The sequence below is a fragment of the Dasypus novemcinctus genome, chromosome 24 (assembly GCF_030445035.2).
Source record: "Dasypus novemcinctus isolate mDasNov1 chromosome 24, mDasNov1.1.hap2, whole genome shotgun sequence".
NCBI classification, from domain to species: domain Eukaryota; kingdom Metazoa; phylum Chordata; class Mammalia; order Cingulata; family Dasypodidae; genus Dasypus; species Dasypus novemcinctus.
This window is the reverse complement of record NC_080696.1, coordinates 67,547,482-67,570,588: the sequence shown is the minus strand read 5'-3', so window position 1 is coordinate 67,570,588 and position 23,107 is coordinate 67,547,482. Positions and strand designations below refer to the sequence as shown.

At 39.4% G+C, this 23,107-nt stretch overlaps 1 protein-coding gene across 4 annotated transcripts in view; it reads right to left on the bottom strand.

Moving 5' to 3' along the window:
• Positions 1 to 845: 845 nt before the first annotated feature.
• The window catches only part of PCMTD2 (protein-L-isoaspartate (D-aspartate) O-methyltransferase domain containing 2), a 40,070-nt gene continuing 17,808 nt past the window's right edge, over positions 846 to 23,107 (bottom strand). For all 4 annotated transcript variants that reach the window (XM_023590656.3, XM_004464916.4, XM_023590657.2 and 1 more), the window contains exons 5-6: positions 19,601 to 19,724; positions 846 to 4,069 (exon numbers count right to left, since the gene is read on the bottom strand). In XM_023590656.3, the coding sequence (XP_023446424.1) occupies positions 3,690 to 4,069; positions 19,601 to 19,724 (504 nt within the window). In that variant the 3' untranslated portion in view covers positions 846 to 3,689. The remainder of the gene's footprint in view (positions 4,070 to 19,600; positions 19,725 to 23,107) is intronic.

Here is a 23,107-nt window from a genome sequence, read left to right as displayed (position 1 = left end):
AGACTGGCTGCACAAGGGGAAAATGAGAAAAAATTCTGGGATCATCTGCTGTCCCAGAAACAAATGGGGCTGAGATGGGCCTGGGGCGCCTCCCCTGGGATCCCCTGCCAGCTCAGCGGGTCTCAGCCTCAGGAAGGAGAGTTGGAAAGTTTCCTGGAAGTCCCAGGGGTCAGGGAGGCAGCACTGGGGACTTCTCCAGGGCAGGCTCTTCACCCCAACCCCAACCCACAGTCTCACCCTCACCCCTAAATCATAACCTTAGACCCAGCCTTTGCCCTTGGCCTTACCCTTCACCCCCTAGGCCCAAATTGTGGAAATAGTAAAGCTGCTTCCTCTTTGTATCTCATCAAGTTTACACTCTCCATTCAATTTTTCTCACCATTTCTTTACTTCATTGTTTTCATGTAAATTTGTTAAATCAGGGGTTTAATTTTCAACACTGACATATAGCTTAGCATAGAACAGACAAAAAAATTCATCAAGTGACTGAATGAAACCATTATTGAGACAAATACTCATATTGTGATGCACTTTAAGCTAATGTTGTCATTGAGTTTTTTTTAATTATCAATCAAAACACGGGAAAATTGTGCCTAAAAACCACACTCTTCAAATTCCTACTTGTGTTCTAAGAGCTAGCTGCCTTTCAATTTGCTTATTCCAAAGTCATATGTTAATTAGATATAACTTTCCCAAGTCTACTTAAATGGTACAGAACCAAAATACAAATATCTAAATGAAAGAAAACACATAATCTTAATAAAGTTTCATTTTTTAAATTTTTTCAAAGAATATAGTCAAAAAGTCAAATACCACACATGAAACAAATGCAATGCCAAAAAGGCTAAAATGTCTTAACTATCTTTATTGATATATTTTGTTATTTATCCACGGTGTTTTTTTTAATCTATGTCATTAAAAACCGTATTTCAAATTCCCTGTGTTAATCCCCTGAAAATTCCAGACTGGCAAAAGTATTTTTCATATACATTTTATTTTTATATTACATACCTAATATTTATAAAATCTGAAATTTGTTTTGCACAAATTTATGGCCTTACTAATTTTCAAGACAAAAGTCACATAATATTAAAATATGGACTATTCAAAACATGAGTAAACAAGAATGTGGTTTACAATATATTTCATAAAGGAGCTTGCAGAGAATACAGATTATGTTATAATTTATCTGTTTGAAAATAGGAAATAGTGTATTATACTTAACTCTGGTTTAAGGTGCTTAAACACAGGAAAACTTATAATAACCCTTTATTTTTATAAGATAAACTTCAAACTATTTCACATATATTACATCTATCTATCTAACTATCTATCTACCTTTCTATCTATCAAAACTAATCCTGGTTTTGAAAAAAAGCACAATCTGACATGTAAATATAAATGCTAGGAAAAGCTTAACATAAACCAGGAAAAACATGCCCTATGCATTGTAAAGAGTTTTTACAATCTAACATAAAGGCAAATGAGGTTAAAAAAAAAAAAGTCAAACCACCTAATATAACAGATTTCATACATATCCATTCATTCAATGTTATGTCCAAAAATCTCCATGTATCTACAGAGGTCTCTACAGTTAGAATAATGTCTGCAAACTATGAAGTATTAGTAAGCAAACTTAAACCAGCATTTCTCTCTGAAAGAATGATACCTTTCAGTTAAAAGCAGTTAAACAAAACTTGAACTTTACATAAAATAGCTTGTATTTACAAATCTAGGGCAGTATACATGTTTTTCCTCCTATGCATGCAGATTGTATCACGTGGTGAAAATGATTGTTATTACAAAAACAGAAAAGGCCCAAAATAACCAGAGCTCAGTTAATGAAACCCAGCAACTCCCAAGGGTGAAACTTAATTCTAAAATCTGGATGCTTAATTCTACTCAACACTCTTGAGGGTTTGAGTTTATTGTTAACATTTTATATTATTCTTTCCTTTGGGTTAAAAAAAAAAAAAGCTTCAGAAAGAACCAATCTTTAGGAATAAACAATATAACCTTCACAACACTCTGCCATCTGACCAGTTAAGTACTGTCATTTCTTTCAGATCCACAACTTGGTCATTTCTGGCTGTCAATGTATATCATCACAAGGCCTGGAGAAGATTTATTTCACAAGTCACTGGAGTTCAACTGTTCTAATGCAATAGAGCTCCTAAAAATATATTTGTTTTTAAGAAAAATTATGAAACTAACAAATTTTTTCCTCCAGAATTATAAAAGACAAAAGATATGAAGCAGTACTCTAATGTGGTTACAGAAAAATAGCACACTGAAGTCCATCAAGCACAAGCTGTCTGTAATACAGTCCCTGTTAGAGGTCGGGGTGAGACAATTGGGACACAGAAACCAGTGACGGCAGGCAAGGGTTTAATTGGGAAGCTCTCCCAACGGAGGGAGTCTGAAGAATAAACTTCAGTGCACCTTTGGCAGAGGCAGTTATGAACTTATACAGTACATCTATAGGTGAGAACAGGCTAGTCAGTGGGAGTGGGCTGGGGCTTAGGTAAGACCCGAGGGCCTATATGGATGGCTAGGGGGCAGTGAATTCTAGGAATGCAGAAGGGTTGGTGGCATCTGTGGCTCCTTTGTCTACTATGGTAAGGAAATGAGCAGTATCTGAACACATAGGCTCTAGATGGGGGGTTGTTCTATGTCAAAGGAATGCAAGTCACTGTTTGTTAACCATGTAATCCTTGTGATCAGTTAACCATTTTAAACCTTGTAAAGAAGAAACCTCTAACAGTCCCCAGTTAATTTCCTAGTCTTGATACTTCCCACCTGTTAGGAGAAACCAGCTTGTCAGTGCCTTAGAAACTCTTAACAGTCATTAATGTTGGGTAAATAATCATTCCTTCTGTTTGAGTAAAATTAATTTAGCTTATTAGTTAAACACACACAACTTGTCTCATTTTTCAGGATATTCTTTTAGGGATTACTAGACATTGGTCCTTTTAAAGGTAACAAAAGGTGCCAGGAAAAAAAATTCCTTTGGAGTCTTTTGAATTCCAGAAAGACATCTGATAGTATGATACTTTTATTCCTCCTCCCACAATCACAATTTTTCCTTTTAAAAATTACAATTAACAACTCACATAAGATTTAATTAATTTAATTAAAATAAGGAGGGCTTTTCAAAATGATCCCCTTCTAGAAAACTAAAAAGTTTAGTGAAATTCAATACCAGCAACAAAGAGGCAGATAACATAAAATTCAAACTTGGATATAGGTTTATCACACCCAGAAAAGATTTTACACAATTACAGACTTGTGCTTTCTTTCACATATTATAAGCAAAACAATTTCCGTTGCAGTTTTCATTTTAAATGCACAGCGTGTGTATCTTGTATGAGAAGTAGCCATCATGCAGTCTCTATGGTGCTGCCTAAAACACATTAAATTCAGTGTTTCATCAGAGTTAAATATAAACACTTTCTGTGGGAGATTCTCACCCCTTTGCAAAAACATACTTCTATGCAGTTTACATTTGTCAGGTTATTTTTAAAGAAATCACACTACTCAATGAAAATTTTAGAGGACAACCAAGAATAAACTGGAAAGAGAAGCTGACGGGCACAGCAGGCTCCTTCTCCATTCTGTCTGTGCAGGTGGCACAGGTGTCATACTCCAGCAACCTCCTTTTCCCCAGTTGCCCTTTTCAAGCAAGAGACTTATTTTTCTCTGTAATACAGCAGGTAGTATTTCAGGGGATCTGGCAGAGGGAGGCTCAGGACCTTCTCACGTAGAAAGTTAACTGGGGGGTCCGGCTTCGTTTCTGGGGAGGTCTTTTCTTCTTCATCCCGCCGTTCGTCTTCGGGGTCTTCACAATTGTTGTCGTCAGAGGGGTTGGAAATTCGACTAGCAAAGACCTCTTTGTCCAAAAAGACAATCGTTTCCATTCGACGGCGGCGAACTCGCCTTCGTTTAAACCTGGGAGTATTCTTGAGTCCATTTCCATTTTTGCTCATTGTTTCCTGGTGAATTATCTTCTTAATAGTACCCCGGATTGCTATGCGAGCTAAATCCTGGAGGCTGCGAACTGCGAGTGGAGCTAGGACACATAAGAATGAAATGTGATTATACTCTTCCTGAGTGGTGGAGGTGATAAAAGGCTAAATATCTAAACATCTAAAATTGTTTAAAATCACTGGTGTGTTTACGAATATGTTACAAGAATATGAGCATATTCTAAGCAAATGTCAATAAGTACTCTAATTTGCATTCGTATGGTACTTATCAAAAGATGTTTCCAAAAGCACTAACCCTCAACTTTAAAAAGGAAAGCAATATTGCTAGGCTAATCAATCAGTGGTTGACCAAATCTATAGGTTAAGGTTTTTGTTTTCAACAGCATAGTTTCCTTACTCTATTTTTAATAGTCATCCACGTTATATCTCATCCAGTAGTAACACAGTGAGTCTATCTCCAACCCTCTTTTATCTAATTTAATAATTTTGTAGTACTTGACAAATTAAATATCTGTTCCTTTTATTTAAGTAGAGAAGAGCAAACCTAAAACATTTTTAATAACAAAAACCCCAAAAGACACCAAGGAGACATAAAATCTGGCAATTAAAAGAGAGCTCACAATTTTATGCAGGCAATACAAATGTGGCAATAAAAGGACTTTTCTCCAAGTAAAAGGAATGAGTGGTTATGTGCTGGACGTCAGGATCATCTTTGCCCTCCAGTAACATAGAGGGAAAGGTCTTGCAGATAAGGTTCATCACCTTTGGGAGCATCCAACACACCTGTGCTCCTCAGCTCTCGGCAGGGACTCACCTCAACCAGAGCATTAAAGGTCACTATCCGATCTCCCCCTCTCCCCATTATCCACACCAATGCTTCTATCCCACTCTTCTGTCTCAAGGAACAAGCTGCCCCTGCTCCTTCCCTGGGACTGGTTTTATCCTGCCCCTCCGCTGAACAGCACTGAATTCCTCCTCAAATCTGCCACCTTTCCTTTCTTCACCACCCAACTTCTAGAAAGATGATTTCTCCAGAGCCCTGACACTGCTTAAAAGATCCCTTCCCCCGCCTCCATCCTCCATCAGGTCACTGCTCCTACCTGAGTCACAGCTTCTCCCACTGACTCACTTTCCCAGTCTCTCTCCCATCTAGCCTAGGGGTGTCCCCAAGATGTCAATTTCTGCCATTCTCCCTCCCCCTATGCCTGCTTATTCTTAGGTTTTCCATCCACTCTGCAGCATCCACTGAGCCCCACAGATCCACGGCACAACAGGCAGCTGGTAAGGCTCACAGAGCCTTCCTCGGGAAAAACCATCTGTGCTCCCGTGTCCTGTGCTTCAAGAGGCCAGGACCTTACTTACATTCTTATCTCTTGCTTGGAAAATTCTAACAGCTCCTCACTGGTTCTCTTGTCTTCAATCTGTCACTCTCACATCCCAGTTGAGGACCCACTGTCCATATTAACATGCCTACATGACGCATCTTCAGCCCCATGGTTTTACTAATTCCATTGTCTTCATCAACATACTTTGAGTATTCTGGGAAACTCTTGCCCAGGAAAATCAAAGTTACAAATGACTTTACTGTTCATTTAAGTAACCCTAAATAGCATCAAATGATTGTTTATTCAAGACTTGAGCTCTGAAACCCTCACCTCAAACCTGCATCTCACTGTGTCCACCATCATATCAGGATTCTTATACAATCCTAGTCAAGTCCTCACACTGAAAGACCTGCCTTAAACCAAATCCCCCCTCCCCACCCAAGAAAACAACCTATAGCCACCCTGATGAAGTTAGCAGAATGAGATATTTTAAACTACATTCTCCCACAAGTTTTAAACAACCAACAAGAACTGGCAGTAACATCTTTCTCCAAATTCCAGAAAACACTTAAAGGACTGCAGTAGCAGGGCCAGGGCCAAATCGAGAAAAGGACTGTTTAAGAGTGGCAGGATCTCGAGGGGTGGCTGACCCCTGCCCCGCCCCTCACCGCTCCGCACAGGGCTGACCACACTTCCACTGCGGATTCCTGCATTGATGCCAGTGCAGTGCCTAGGACCATGAGGCAGCTGTTTCCTAGGGAAGAGGCAACACTCGGAACCATGTAAATGGGGAATTCCAAGGGCCACATGTGCATGCCTACGACAAGAGGCAGGTGCAGAAGAGATCAGGGTGGCCCCGCTGCTTTGGCCGAGGAACAAACTCAGGTATGGATAAGCCCCAAAGGAGAACACTTCAAAGACTGAGAAAGCTGTTGTCTTTTTTCCCTTTCTTTTCCTATTTTTCCCCCTTCATCTTATTTTTTGCTACCTCTTGGCATTCAAGGAAACTTCTGTCATAACACTAGCTGAATACTAGCTTAAGGCACAGACACTTCCAGGAAAAATATATTAAAATATCAAAATGTCCAGGTTTCAACAAAAGGTTACAAAACATACAAAGAAACAGGAAGCTATGGCCCAGGCCAAAGAGAAGATTAAAGCATTAGAAACCATCAAAGAAGAGGACCAGAATTGGGACATACTAGACAAAGATTTTTTAAAATGGTCCTAAATATTCTCAAAGTGCTAAAAGAAAACATGGACAAAAATTTAAAGGAAATCAGGAAAATGACAGATGACCATACACAGAATATCATTACAGAGATGAAATTAGGAAAAGGAACCAGCCAGAGCTAAAGACCACATTAACAGAAACTAAGAATTCCCTAGAGGGTTTCAATAGCAGATTGGAGCTGGAAAAAGAAAAATCAAGCGAACTTGAAGATAAGAGATTCAAAATCATTCAATTTGAGCAGAAACAAGAAAGAATGGGGAAGTGGATGTGGCTCAAGTGATAAGGCCTCCACCTACCATATGGGAGGACCTGGGTTCCATCCCTGGTGAAAAAGAAGAGAAAGGGTACCTGCACGGCGAGCCAATGCCCACATCGAGAGCCAAGTGCCGGCGTGGTGAGCCAAGTGCCCATTGGGTGTCCGCGACACAAGCTGAGTGCCCGCGCAAGCCGAGTACCCATGCAATTGCCAGCATGTCAAGCCAAGTGCCCACGTCAGTGCCTGCATGGTGAACCAGTGCCCGCATGGCGAGCCAAGTGCCCACACAGCAAGCCAAGTGCCCACGCAATGAGCCAGTGCCCGCACAACTGAGTCATGCAGCAAGATGATGACTCAACAAAAGAGAGATGAAGGGGACAGTCAAGGTGAAGTGCAGCAGAGACCAGGAATAGAGGTGGCACAATTGACAGGGTACCTCTCTCCACATCAGAGGACTCCAGGATTGAATCCCAGAGAATCCTAGAGGAGAAAGACGAGAAGACTAAAAAGAGAAATAGATACAGTAGATCACACAGCAAAAGGACACAGACAAGCAAAAACAGCAGGGAGGGGGAGGTGTAGCAGTTTGATATAATTGATGAATTCCAAAAAGAAATATTGGATTAAGGCTTGTCATCTGATCTGTGCCTGGGCATGACTGAGTTATGATTAGGGCATGCATCCCCACCCCTTGGTGGGTGGGGACTCATAGATAAAAGGCATGGCGAAGAACAGAGTTGGGGATTTTCTGATGTTAAGAGTTTGATGCTGAGGGCCCGTTAAGTCAGCACCCAGAGGAAAGAGAAGCCAGCAGCAGGAAGAAGGAAAAGCAAGCTCCAGAAACAAAGGAACCCAGGAAACCTGAACCCTCACAGATGTCGGCAGCCATCTTGCTCCAAACAGACTTTGGTGAGGGAAGTAACTTATGCTTTATGGCCTGGTATCTTTAAGCTCCTACCCCAAATAAATCCCCTTTATAAAAACCAACCAGTTTCTGGTATTTTGCATCAGCACCCTTTGGCTGACTAATACAGGAGGGGAAAAAAAAAGAGAATGAATGAAGAAAAGTAAACAGAGCCTGAGGAACCTGTGGAACACCATCAAAGGTACCAGCGCACATTGTGGGAGTCCCAGAAGAACAGAGAAAGGGCAGAGAGAATACTCAAAGAAATAATGGCTGAAAACTTCCAAAAGTCAACAAGACGTGAATATACAATCCAAGATGCTCAATAAATTTTAAACAGGATAAAACAAAACAGGCCCATGCTGTGGCATACTTTTAACCAAACTGTCAATTGCCAAAGATAGAGAATTCTGACACCGCAAGAGAGAAACATGGTACATAACAAGGGAGCCCCTCTAAGATTAAGTGCTGGGAAGCGGACTTGGCCCAATGGATAGGGCATCCGCCTTCCACATGGAAGGTCCGCGGTTCAAACCACGGGCCTCCTTGACCCGTGTGGAGCTTGCCCATGTGCGGTGCTGATGCGCGCAAGGAGTGCCCTGCCATGCAGGGGTGTCCCCCGTGTAGGGGAGCCCAACACGCAAGGAGTGCATCCCATAAGGAGAGCCGCCCAGTGCAAAAGAGAAGTGCAGCCTGCCCAATAATGTGCCACACACAGGGGCAGCTGACACAACAAGATGACACAACAAAAAGAAACACAGATTCCCAGTGCTGCTGATAAGGATAGAAGCTGTCACAGAAGAACACACAGCGAATGGACAGAGAGAGCAGACAACCGGGGGGGGGGGGCAGGGAATAAATAAAAAATAAATCTTTAAAAAAAAAAGATTAAGTGCCAATTTTTCTTTGGAAACCACAGAAGCATGAAGACAGTGGGATGACATATTTGAAGTGCTGAAAGTAAAAAAACATGAAAACCAAGAATTTTATATCTGGCAAAACAGCAATATCAGATAAAAAATCCTTATAAGTATCCTGGCTGTGCCCTCACCTTTTTGGAAACTCTGCTAAGACTCTTGGTATGGGGTTGCTTCTCCTAACACAGGTTTAGCTTGCTTATCAAGAGGTTATTCTGGGGAAGCGGACTTGGCCCAGTGGTTAGGGCATCCGTCTACCACATGGGAGATCCGCAGTTCAAACCCCAGGCCTCCCTGACCCATGTGGAGCTGGCCCACATGCAGTGCTGATGCGTGCAAGGAGTGCTGTGCCACGCAGGGGTGTCCCCACACAGGGGAGCCCCACGCGCAAGGAGTGCGCCCCCTAAAGAGAGCTGCCCAGCACAAAAGAAAGTGCAGCCTGCCCAGGAACGGTGCCACCCACACGGAGAACTGACACAACAAGATGATGCAACAAAAAGAAACACAGATTCCCATGCCGCTGACAACAACAGAAGCGGACAAAGAAGATGCAGCAAATAGACACAGAGAACAGACAACTGGGGCGGGGGGGAAGGGGAGAGAAATAAATAAATAAATAAATAAATAAACCTTTTTTTTTAAAAAAAAAGAGGTTATTCTGGTGGAAGTTTTAGGGAGCGTGCCTTCAACAAATCACCCTCTGCTCCACCACCAAGAGTATCCAAACAGACATGCCACATCTTTGACAAAGAACATCTAACTGTGAAGACTATGGGAAGATGACAGAGTAGGAAGCTCCAGGAATCAGTCCCTCTACCAGAACAACAATTAAACAGGCAAGAACCATCTGAATCAGCTATTTTGAAACTCTAGAGTCCAAGAGGACACTGTACAACAACCAGGGAAGAGCAGGAGGAAGAGGCTAATAAATTATGATAAATGCCAGTAAACTGCTCTCTCCACTTGGCTGTTACCAGCACCTATCCTCCTCTCTCAAGGCAGGTTACAGTAGGGTCTTGCTGGTGCCAGAAAGGGATATAAAAATCCACTTTTCCAAGATCCAGGTGGGCAAGGGAAGATCACCGATCATGGCTTTTGATTAGCTACTTCAGATGGCTGGGGTGCTACTTCTGAGGGAAGCCACTGTTCCAACCTGCCCTGGACAAGGGTGGCAGTAGAGACTTGAAGATGCCACACTTCCTCACAGCCTTGGAAGACAACTGAAGGGTTGAACTTGCTGAGGAGGTCCAAAAAGAGCAGCTCTGGGGAGCCATGGAAGAAGTTCTTGGCACCTTTCCTGGCCCCTCCCACATCCCCCTTCCAAGGCAGTTTGGAGCAGACCTGCTCTCCGTTTTTAGGACCCTGGCCTTATGCTGGCTGGGAAGGCTGACTGGGGAAACACCTCTCCTCTCAGAATTTGCCCTCCAGGCAAACACTGCTTGAGACAAGGAAAGCAGCATAAGAACCAACTGAGGCAGATGGGCTAAGGCAAAAGCTTATCTGCTTTAAATACAGCACCCAAAGGCACAAGAGAGGAAGAAGTAAAGGGGGCATTCAACCTCCTATAAACAGGGAAGCTCATGAGCCACCAGCAAGCACAACCTCAGGACAAGGCACAGACCCAGAAAAGAGGGAGGACCAGACTTTGCATTCCTCTTGGGCCGACCTTCCTGAAGGGAGGGCTAACGCTCAAGAAAATCTGTCACATCACACCAGCTGGTTACACACTCAAGAAATAGACATCTCAGGGAATAAATTCCAGAGTTAATATTTTAAAATATTAAAATGTATGTGCAACAAAAGAGTACAAGACAAAGAAACAGGAACTGATGGCCCATCCAAAGGAAGAGAATAAAAATCCAGAGAACACCAGTGAAGAATGCCAGACTGTGGACATACTGGGAAAAGACTTTTAAAACTGATCACCAATATGCCTAAAGAGATGAAGGAAAATACAGAGAAAGAACTAAAGGATATTAGGAAAACAATGAATGAACAATATGACAGTCTCAATACAGAGAAAATTTAAAGAAACCAAACAGAATTACTAGAGTTAAAGGTCACAAAAACTAAAGTGAAAAATTCTCCAGAAGGTTTCAACAGCAGATTGGAGCTGGCAGAAGAAAGAATCAGAGAACTTGAGGACAAGATGTGGATCCCAGTAAATCTCGTTCTTAAAGTAAAGCCATTCCTGTGCCTGTAAACCCACTGTGGATGGATCTTCTGATTAGCTCAATCCAGTTAAGGGCCTGTGATTAGACTGCAGGAGTCAGGGTGGGTCTTAATCCTCTTACCAGAGTCCTTTATAAACAAAGAACTAAGAAGCCACAGACACAGAAAAAAGCATCAGTGACAGAGAGAAGCCTCCATTAGTTGGGGAGCCTGGGAGAAAGAAAAGCCACCAATCGAGCAGCCCAAGACAGAAGCAACAAGGCCGAGAGGAGAAGGCAGGCCACCACTGTGCCTGACTGACCACAGCTAAGGTCAGGAAGAAAGTGAGCCTGGAGGAGAAGGTAAAGACTGGAAGAGCCGCCATCGTGCCTTGCCAGCATCACCAGCAGATGACCTTCAGGGACAGAACTTCACTTGATGCCTTGATTTAGACATTTTCACAGCCTCAGAACTGTAAACTTCCAACCTAATAAATTCACTATTGTAAAAGCAAATCCATTTCTGGTATATTGCATTGGCAGATTTTAGCAAACTAAAACACAAGACAATTGTGTCAGGCACAGGAGGAGAAATAAAAAAGTATTAAAAAAAAAAAAAAAAACTAACCTAAGACACCTCTGGGACACCATCAACATACATATTATGGGAACCCAGAAGGAGAAGAAAGGGAGAAAAGGGCAGGAAGAATATTCAAAGAAATAATGACAGGCAGAAAACTTCCCAAACTTAGCAAAAGATAAGAATATGCACATCCAAGTTGCCCAAAGAACACTACACAGGATAAACTTGAAGAAAAAAACACACTGTCACATACTGCTCAAACTCTCAAATGCAAAGGACAAGGAAAGAATTACAACAGCTGAAAAAGAAAAGCAATGTGTTTTGTACAAGGGAGTCCCAAAAGGATTGAGTACTAACTTCTCATTAGAAACAAGAAGGCAAGAAGGCAGTGGGTTGAAATACTTTGAGTGCTGAAAGAGAACAACTACCAATCAAAAATTTTATACCTGGCAAGACTTTCTTTCAAAAATGAGGGAAAGATTAAGACATTCCAAGCTGAGGGAGTTCATCACCGCTAGACTGGCCCTACAAGCAATGCTAAAGGGAGTTCTCCAGACTGAAAGGAAGGGACACTAGGATAGTAGTTCAAAGCAGCATAAAGAAATACAGACCTCTGGTAAGTATAACCTTTTGGGTAAGTATAAATGTCAGTACTTTGAATTATACTTTTTTGGTGTGCAACTCCATTTCTTCCTACAGGTGCTTAAAGGCAAATACATAAAAAGTAATGACAAATCTATGGTTTTGGACAAACAAGTACAAAAAAAGGTGGGGGTGACAGAGGAGTATTGGAAAAGTGTATGTGTGTACTACTGATGTCAAGTTGGTATCAAATCAAATATGACTGTTATTACATATTTTAGACATTAAATTTTAACTCCATGAGAGCCACAAGATATATATATGAAAAATATATTGAAATGAGAAGGCACTCAATATGGTACAAGACAAAAATCCTAACAAATATATAAGTAGGCAGTAACAGAAAAACTGAGGGACAAAAAAAATGTGTAAGACTTACAAAGACTAAATAGCAAGACGGCAGAAGAAAGTCCTGCATTATCAATAGTGACATTAAATGTAAATGGAATAAACTCTCCAATCAAAAGGAAGAGACTGGAAGAATGGATAAAAAAGCTTGACCCAACTATATGCTGTCTACAAGAGATTTACCTTAAATTCAAAGACATAAGTAGGCTGAAAGTGGAACGACAGAAAAAAATACACCATTCAATTAGTATCCAAAAAAGAGCTGGGGTAGCTATGCTAGATCAGATAAAGCAGACCCTAAGTAAAAAACATTTACAAGGGTCATCATATACTGATAAAGAGGTCAATTCAACAAGAACATGTAAACCTTATAAATATATATGCACTGTTTTAATTTGCTAAGGCTGCTGGGAGCAAAATGCCAGAAATGGGTTGGCTTTTATAACGTGAATTTATTAGGGTAAAAGCTTATAGTACAAGGCTGCAAAAAAATCCAAATCAATGCATCATCAGAAATACTCTCACCAAAAGTTGGCTGCTAATTGGATGCTGAACTCCTGCCACATGGCAAGGCAAAATAGCGGCCTCTCCTCACTTCAGACCCGCTTCACAGACTTCAGCCTCCAACCTCTCTCTCAGCCTCTCAGGGTTTCTCTGTCTTCTGCAGTCCTCCCTTTCACATGGCAGGGTCAAAATGTCAACTGTCTTTCTCTGCATGTTCTTGCTTTCAGTTCTTAGTTTATATATGACTCTAGGAGGTGGGTGGACACCTAACCTGGGTCACACCTCACTGATGTAGTCCAATATAAGCCCCTAGAGTGAGCTAATAAAAGTGATCCAATCAAGATCCCTTAACTGAATCTAATGCAATCAAAGGATCTCATGCCCAAAGGAATGGGTTAGTTCAAAGAACATGCTCTTTCTTGGGATTCATAAAACTTCAAACTGTCACATGCAGCAGAGCCCAAAAACATATGAAGCAAATACTGACAGAATTGAAAGGAGAAAGTGACAGTTTTATGTTAACAGTAGGAGACTTTAATATACCACTTCCTATAATGGATAGAACATCTAGTCAGAAGATCAATAAAAAAACAGAAGACTTGAATTATATTTTGATCCAACGAGAACTGACAGACACATACAGGCATATCTTGGAAATATCATAGGTTCAGTTCCAGACCACTGCAATAACGTGGCTTATCACAATAAAGCAAGTCAAATGAATTTTTTGGTTTCCAAATATATATGTTTACACTACACTGTAGTCTATTAAGTATGCAATAGCATTATGTCTTTTAAAAAAAAGAACATACCTTAATTTTAAAACACTTCATTGCTTAAAAAATGCTAACCATCATATGAGCCTTCAGAAAGTTGTAATCTTTTTGCTGATAGAGGGTCTTGCCTCGATGTTGATGGTTGCTGACTGATCAGGGTGGTTGCTGAAGGTTGGGGTGGCTGCAGCAATTTCTTAAAACAACAATGAAGTTTGCCACATCAATTGCCTCTTCCTTTCATGACAGATTTCTCTATAGCACATGATGTTGTCTGATAGCATTTTACCCACAATAAAAATTATTTCAAAATTTGAAATCAATCCTCCCATTCAATCCTGCCATTGCTTTATCAACTAAATTTATGTAACATTCTAATTCTTTTGTTGTCATTTCAACAATGTTCACAGTATCTATACCAGCTGGAGATTCCATCTCAATAAACCACTTCTTTTGTTCATCCATAAGTAACCCCTCGTCTGTTAAAATTTTATCTTGCGATTGCAGCAATTCAGACACATCTTCAGGTTCCACTTCTAGTTCTAGTTCTCCTGCTGTTTTCACCACATCTACAATTATTTCCTCCACTGAAGTCTTGAACCTCTCAAAGTCATCCATGAAAGTTGGCATCAACATCTTCAAAATTCCTGTTAATTTGATATTTTGCACTCCTCCCATGAATCACAAATGTTCTTAATGGCATTTAGAATGGTGAATACTTTCTAGGATATTTTCAATTTACTTCGTCCAGATCGATCAGAGGAATCACTTACCTATGGCAGCTATAGCATTACAAAATTTATTTCTTAAATAATAAGACCAATTACTCTTTGAGCCATGGGTTACAGAACAGATGCTGTGTTAGCAGTCATGAAAACAACATTAATCTGGTTGTATATCTCCCTTAGAGCTCTTGGGTAACCAGGTACAATGCACTTGCAATAAGCAGCAGTATTTTGAAAGGAAGAGTTTTTTTCCTCAACAGTAGGTCTCAACAGGAGGCTTAAAACAGTGAGTAAACAGGTTGTAAACAGATATGCTGTCATCCAGGCTTTGTTGTTCCATTTATAGGGCACAGAATAGATTTAGCATAATTCTTAAGGGCCCTAGTATTTTCAGAATGGTAAATGAGGACTGGCTTTAACTTAGAGTCACTAGCTTCATTCGTTCTTAACAAGAGAGTTAGCCTGTCCTTTGAAGTTCTGAAGCCATGCACTGACTTCTCTCTAAGGATGATAGCTCTAGATGGCATCTTCTTCCAATATAAGGCTGTTTCATCTACACTGAAAATGAAAATCTATTGTTTGGAGTAGCTACCTCCATCAATTATCATAGCTAGATCTTCTAGATAACTTGCTGCAGCATCTTCATCAGCACTTGCTGCTTCACCTTGCACTTTTATGTTATGGAGATGGCATCTTTCCTTAAACCTCATGAATCAACCTCTGCTAATTCCAAACTTTTCTTCTGTAGCTTCCTTAACACTCTCAGCCTTCAAAGAACTGAGGAGAGTTAAAGTCTAACTCTGGATTAGGTTCTGGCTTAAAGGAATATTGTAGCTGGTTTGATCTTCTATCCAAACCACCAAAACTTGCTTCATATCAGCAATAAGGCTGTTTTGCTTTCTTATTATTTGTGTGCTCACTGGGAGTAGCACTTCTATTGTCCTTCAAGAACTTTTCCTTTGCATTTATAACTTTGGCCCAAGAGGCCTAGCTTTCAGCCTACCTTGGGCTTTCTATGTGCCTTCCTCAATGTCTAGCTTTTGATTTAAAGTGAGAAACATGTAACTCTTTCTTTCACTCAAACACTTACACCTCACTGTAGGGTAATTAACTGACCTAATTTCAATACTGTTGTGTCTCAGGAAACAGGGAGGCCCTAGGAGAGGGAGAGAGATGGGAGAATGGCCAGTTGGTGGAACAGTCAGAACACACACAACATTCATCGATCAAGTTCGCCATCTTTATATGGGCATGGTTTGTAGCACTCCAAAACAATTAAAATAGTAGCATCAAAAATCAGAGATCATACATCACCACAACAGATATAATAATGAAAAATATTGTGAGAATTACCAAAATGTTACACACAGACATGAAGTGAGTACAAACTTTTGGAAAAATAGTGCCAATATACTTGCTTAACACAGGGTTGCCAAAAACCTTCAATTCGTAAAACACACAGTATCTACGAAGTACAATAAAATGAAGCACCATAAAGCAGGGTGCATCTATATAGAACACTTCACTCAACAACAACAGAATACACAATCTTCTTGAGTGCACATGGATAATTCTCCAGGATAGACCATGTTTTAGGTCATAAAACAAGTCCCAATAAAGTAAAAAATATTGAAATCATATAATGTTTCTTCTCTGACCACAATGGAAAGAAACGAGAAATGGGTAAGAGGGAGAAATGGATATTTCACAAACACGTGGAAATTGAACAACATACTCTTAAACAATCAATGGGCTAAAGAGGAAATCATAAGAGAAATTAGGAAGTATCTTGAGGTAAATGAAAATGAAAATACAACATAAAAAACTTATGGGGGGGAGCAGCTGTAGCTCAAACAGTTGGGCTCCCCTCTACCATATGGGGGGCCCTGGGTTTGCGTCCCAGGGCCTCCTTGTGAAGGCAAGCTGGCCCGCGCAGGTGCCACGGAGAGCTGATGGCCCATGCAGCAAGACGACACAACAAAGGGAGATAAGCAGACACAGAAAAAATGCACAGCAAATGGACACAAAGAACAGACAACAAAACAAGCCGCGGGGAGAGGAGGGGGATAAATAAAAAAATAAATCTTTTTGGGAAAAAAAAACCAACTCACGGGATACAGCCAAGTCACTGCTTAGAGGGACATTTAAAACTCTAAATATCTACACTAAAAAAAAAGAAAGATTAAAAATTCCAATCAAAATTCCAACAACCCTCTGTGCAGAAATGGAAAAGCCAACCATCAAATTTATATGGAAGGATAAGGGAGCCTGAATAGCCAAAGCCATCTCGAAAAAGAAGAATAAAGTTGGATGGCTGACACTTCCCCATCTTAAAACTTATTACAAAACCACAGTAATCAAACAGCATGGTACTGGCACAAGGACAAAAATATAGACCAATGGAATCAAACAGAGCTCAGAATTCAACCCTCACACTTATTCCCAACTGATTTTTGATAAAGAGGTAAAGATCACTTAAATGGGAAAGAATCATCTCTTCAACAAACATTGCTAGAAAAACTGGATCAAAGACTTAAATCAACTCAAAATGGATCAAAGATATAAACATAAGAGCTAAAACTATGAAACTCCCAGAAGAAAAAGCATCTTCAGGGTCTTGTGTTAGACAATGGTTTCTCAGACTTTACACTCTTAAGTGCAAGCAATAAAAAATATATATATAAATGGGACCTCATTGAAATTAAAAGCTTTTGGGCCTCAAAGGATTTTATCATGAAAGTAAAATGACAACATACATAGGGGAAAATACTTGGAAACCACATATTTCATTAAGGGTTTAATATCCAGAATATAAAAAGAAATCCTACAACTCAACAACAACAAAAAAAGAAACAATTTAAAATGGGCAAAAGACATGAATAGGCATTTCTCCATAGAGAAGATATACAAATGGCCAAAGAGCACATGAAAAGATACTCAATATCACTAGCCATTAGAAAAATGAAAATTGAAACCACAAAGAGATACCATTTCACACCCACTAAAATGGATACTATTTAAAAAGCAGAAAACTACAAGTACTGGAGAGGATATGTAAAAACAGGAACACTCAATCATTGCTGATGGGAATGTAAAATGGTGTGGCCACTGTGCAAGACAGTTTGGCAGTTCCTCAGAAAGTCAAGTATAGAATTACCATATGACCCAGTAATCTCACTTCTAAGTATATACCCCAAAAAACTGAAAGCAGGGTCTCGAACAGATGTTTGCACACCAATGTTCATAGCAGCATTACTCACAACTGCCAAAAGATGGAAGCAACCCCAGTGTCCATCAACTGTTGAGTGGATAAACAAAATTTGATATATACACACAACGAAATATTATTCAGCTATAAAAATAAATGAAGTTCTGGTACATGCAACACAGATGAGCCCAGAAAACATTATGCTGAATGAAATAAGCCAGACACAAACGGGCAAATATTGTATGATCTCACTGATATGAAAGAATTAGAATAAGCAAATTCAGAGTTAGAATCTAGTGGGGGTAGGAAATAGGGAGTTAATTCTTAAAATGTACAGTTTCTATTTGAGACTATGGAAAAGTTGGACAGTGGTGATGGTAGTACAACAGTGTGAATGTAATTAACAAGACTGAATTGTATATTTGAATGTGGCTAAGAAGGGCAGTATTAGGTTGTATATATGGTACTAGAATAAATTTTCTAAAAATCCATGGAGCTATACAACACAAACAGTAAACCCTAAGTTAAACCATACATTACACTAGAGCTAACAATATGATTGTAAAGATGGGTTTTTATCCACTTAACAAATGTTCCATTACAATGCAAAGTGTTAATAAGAGGGTGGAATATGGGCATCCCATTTTTTAAGCATGATTATTCTGTAACCCACAACTTCTCTGATAAAGAAAAAAAATCCACAAAAAGTCCACAAAACATCTGCTTTCCACAGCCTACCTACAGGGTAACTTGACTCTAACCTAATTTCTCCACATACTCCTACCCTGACCACACAGAGGAGACCATGCATTCTGAAAATCTCCATGGATTTGTTGATGCTACTCCTCTGCCAGAAAGTTCTTTCTCTCTTTTTTTTTTTTTTTTTTTTTTGAGGTACCAGGGATTGAACCCAGGACCTCATGGAAGCTGGCACTCAACCACTGAGCCATACTGGCTTCCCTGAGTTGGTTTTTACATTTGTTTTGCTTGTTTGTTTTCTTTTTTCAGGAGATACTGGGAACCAAACCCAGGACCTCCCATGTGAGAGGCAGGTGCTCAACCACTTGAGCTACATCTGCTTCCAGTTCTTTCTCTTTAGTCTCTCTTTAGGGAAATCCTTTTCAGCTTTGATGACCAAGCAAATATCATAGCCTCTGTCAAACCTCTAAGTCCCTCTGTATATTGTTGTTCTTCTAATCAAATTTTAAGGACTATGTCTATTTCATATAGCCTACACTTAGCAGAGACCAAGGCAAAGTTTAACTATTTTATAAATGATTCCTCATAAATTAAAAAAAAAAAAATTTCTGAAAAGAAATTCACCGAAATGTTAACAATGATTATCTTTGGGGGGGGGTATAATTTTTCTCTATTTCTTTTTGGGCATTTTTCATATTTCCTAAGTGATTAGAAAGCAGAGCATATGCAGAATAGTTTTATTTTAAATTTAAAAAATCATTCTCATTGCTGGGAGAATTTCTGTTTAATTGATAAAACAAAACTGAATGCTCTGTGATGAGGCTCAGGTGGGAATGAAATGTAAAGGGTGGGCCATGTAAGTCCCCCATACTACTGTGAAGGAGAGCCTGGGGTCTCCTGTCCAAACTCCAGCAGGTTCGTCAGAAGGCGGTCTCCCACGTGACACCACTAAAGAGCAGATGGTTCTGCAGGAGCCCGTGGCCTGCTCCAGCTCAGAACACGTTCTCTCCATAAGGCCCCTCCCAGTGGGAGAGGTGAGTAGCCTAATGTCCCCATATAGCAAAATTATCTCCCCTATGTGTGTCCTCTGCTTTCCATGGCATGACCAGCACAGCTCTCTGTAGACTTAAAAGAAGTCCAAAATAACCTAAGACAAATAAAAAATAGATTATAAATTTGAAAATGCCCAAACTCCCTTGTAGAAGCTTAAGGTTCAGCGGGGGCAAGGGAAACATTCATTAATAGTAAACAGTTCCTTTGTAAATTTGTAAATGTTGTTTCCCTTCCAATTCTAACGAGATTAAAAAGATCTAAAAGACAAAATAAGTACATATCTTTGTACTTACGTAACTGGACAAGCCTTGATTTTCCTGACTCTGAATGGCAGGGCTGGATGAGAGGAGCAAAAGAAACAGCCAGAATCTTTTTGGTTTCCCAAGCAGAAGGACCAGTACGCGTTATCTTAGTCAACTATCCCAAAGACAAAATGAGAATATTCAAAAAATATTCAAGACTACTAGGTAGCTTATATTTAAATATAATCATTCCTACACATAATCCAAAAAGACACTGATATACCAATATTTAAATAACCCAACAATATGGGTCTCTGGTGTGATGTGACATGAGGTTGACATTACTTAACAATATTCTTGCAAAACCATTTAGCCTGAAAATATTTAAGTCTCCAGATATAACTTTGGTGTGATGTACAACAGAGAAATATATCCAATAGAGGGAATGGCATCTTGTGTGTGTCTATGTGTATGTATGTGAGAGAAGGATGAAATAGAGAAACAAGTTAAAGGACAACAATCAGATAAGAGTGGAATGTGGGGATTCTTATGACTTTCTTGGGCTCACCAGAAAATGTCAACGTCAAGGATGGCCATTCTAAAGTAAAAGCAATAAAAGACATAAAATAACCAACTTGCAGTGCCCTGAACCTATACTAAATTCTGGGTCTGTTTTTCGGGAGAGTGGGGTGCTATAAAAGACATTCTTCCAACAAGTGGGAAGTTTTGACTATGTACTAGATAATGGGTATTACAAAACCACTGTAAATAAGAACAGGGCATTCTGAATACGTAGATTATCCCCATTCTTAGGCAATATATACTCAAGTGTTGAAACAAACCTCACCAGGACATTGCCCCACAGCAGCAGTGGAGTTTGGTGGCTCACATTCTAAAGTTTCAGTAATCAATACATTTGTTATGAATTAAAGTGTCAGGAGTACCAGGAGAGTCCACTTTGACCCACCCCTGCTGACTACAAGTCCTTCTGTGTGTTTGGTTAGTCTCCAGATTGCCTACCAAGTCACCGTACTATTTTTGGTAAGCTCTGTCATGCTAAGGGTATATGCTAGCCTTGTCCAACAATATAAATCCTCTAAAAATTAAGACTATGTCAAAAATATTAGAACTAAAAGGATTAAAGTAGCATTTACTAGATAAACATCAAGAATTTAATCGTATTCTTGAATACCAGCAAACACATTTTAAAAAGAACTTCTAGTTATAATGAACATCAAATACTTAAATACAAGCAATGATGCACAAATCTTAAAAAAGAACACCCTTATTTCATATTTCTAGATGTGCAGACAAAGCATTGTAAAGCTGTCCACAATCCTCAAACTAATCTAGAGGTACACGAATCCAACTGAAAGCCCTATGTATTTCTGCAATACAACCAAGTATTTCTAATATAATTTGCACAAATAAAGGTGTATTTAAAACAATAACCCGGAAAAGAAGAGCAAAGATGGGGTGGGTGCAGCCTTGCCAGGCCCCACAGCCTGCTGAAAAGCAGCAGGATGACACCAGTGGCGCTCCACAGCACCCTCGGGACCTGCAACGCTGCAGAGTGCTGCCCCTGGAAAGAAATGGGCAAAGGCCATGTCACAGCTGGGGGCAAAGACCAAGACACAAGGGTGTCTACAAAAAGGAGTAGGCGCGAGGCTACTCACAGGTGCACTATGTGTCATAGCAAAAAGGCTGGCAGTAAATTATATTCTTACATGCCAAAAAAAGATGTTAAAAAAAATAGGGGAAAAGGAATTTCTGGTTATTATGAACAACAAGTACTTGGAAATAAACAATAAATGATAAATAAAATTTAAAAACTACAAACCCTTATTTCATGTATCTGGATGGGTAAACAGAATGGGAAAAAAAGTATGTAGAGCATCCTACCATTCACTAAAGGAAAGATATGAAGGGATGTGTATGAGTGTGTGTGTATTATTTTTTCTTAAATAAAAAGACAAACCAAAAACAAACCAACAAAATGGTTACTTCCAGGCAAAGGAAGAAATGTAGGGGGAAAATGAATGGAAATGATTTCTGAGTATTCCTTGTTTTGACTTTGGAAATTTGTAAATATTTTATATAGTTAAAAAACAAAATTAAATTTAAAAAGTCAATCCCTAAAATCTTAAAGAAAAATAAACGGGTAGTTGTGTATCAGAATCATAGCATAACACCAAAGAAAGTATTACTTCAAATGTACATCCCTAGTGAAATAAAAGACAAAAAAATTTTTGTAATAGTTTCAGGAATCAGATTGTTGCTATTGTTTCTTAAGGATAAACCAGCAAGTTAAGGTCTCACCACCGGGGTTCTGAATGTGAGAGAAAGGAAACACGTGAGACTAAAGAGGTCAGAAAAGCCCTCTAGTCCTGCTTTCCAATCAGGCATTATCAGTGTGCATTCGTGTTATAGTTTATCTTTAAAAAAATACATGTGTGCATTGATGATGGGAACGAGTGTTGTTGGGGGGGGGGAGAGGAGGGGTGGGGGGGTGGGGTTGAATGGGACCTCACATATATATTTTTAATGTAATATTATTACAAAGTCAATAAAAAATAAAAAAAATTAAAAAAAAATTAAAAAATAAAAAAAAAAAAAAGAAAAGGCAGTTGATAGAACAAAAAATACAATTTACTCATAATTAAAGTAAAAAAAAAAAAAAAAAAAAAGTTGGGGGAAAAAAGTGTTTCTCCAAAGGCCAATTTATAGCCCTCTAGTAATTGGTTTCATACAAATATATGATACACAATTTAGTGTAATGATACATTATAACAAATAATATATTTTTAAATCAGTACTTCATATTCAAAGATGACCTTTTTTAATAGCACCACTACTGAACTAATTTCCATCTGCATCTTTTCAAAATGAGAATTGTCGTGATTTAATGCCAGAGTTGTTTCTCTAGGAGGGGAGCTAGTTTTCTTACACCTGGCAAAAAATTGCAAAGTTTCTAATTAGGGCTAAGTATTTGCCTATTGCCATAAAGTATATGTGCACATGGATCAAAACTAAAGGTACATCTAAAGCTACTTTAAAAATCTAAAAATTACTTTAAAAAAACTAAAGGTACACACAAGAAAATGATTAAACAATGAAAGGGAAAAAAGTGCATGCATGTATGTATATATACTTCCTAGCTCTAGAGGTCCAAAGAAAAGGATTAAAAAAAAAAAAAAAGACTAACCCAGTAGCAGTGAGTAGCCCTAATGCCTCAACTGTGGTCTCTAAATACCAATTCCCACTGAAGTGAAACAAGGATCCTCAGAAAAATGGTTAATTCCAAGCTGGTAAAAAACTGTATAAACTGAGTCTGCAACTTCTGTTCTTACCAGAAAGAAACAAAGTCATCAAAGAATCCTGAGGTTGCATAAAGGTCCCAAGAGCCCACCTTGGGCTAGCCAGTTGCCATAGTTAGGACAATCTGAGCTTCTTAACAACGATGTGTTTTAGTTTCCTTGGCTGCTCAAGCAAATACCATGCAGTGTGTCAACTTAAACAACAGAATTTATTAGCTCAAGGCTTTGAGGCTAAGAGAAA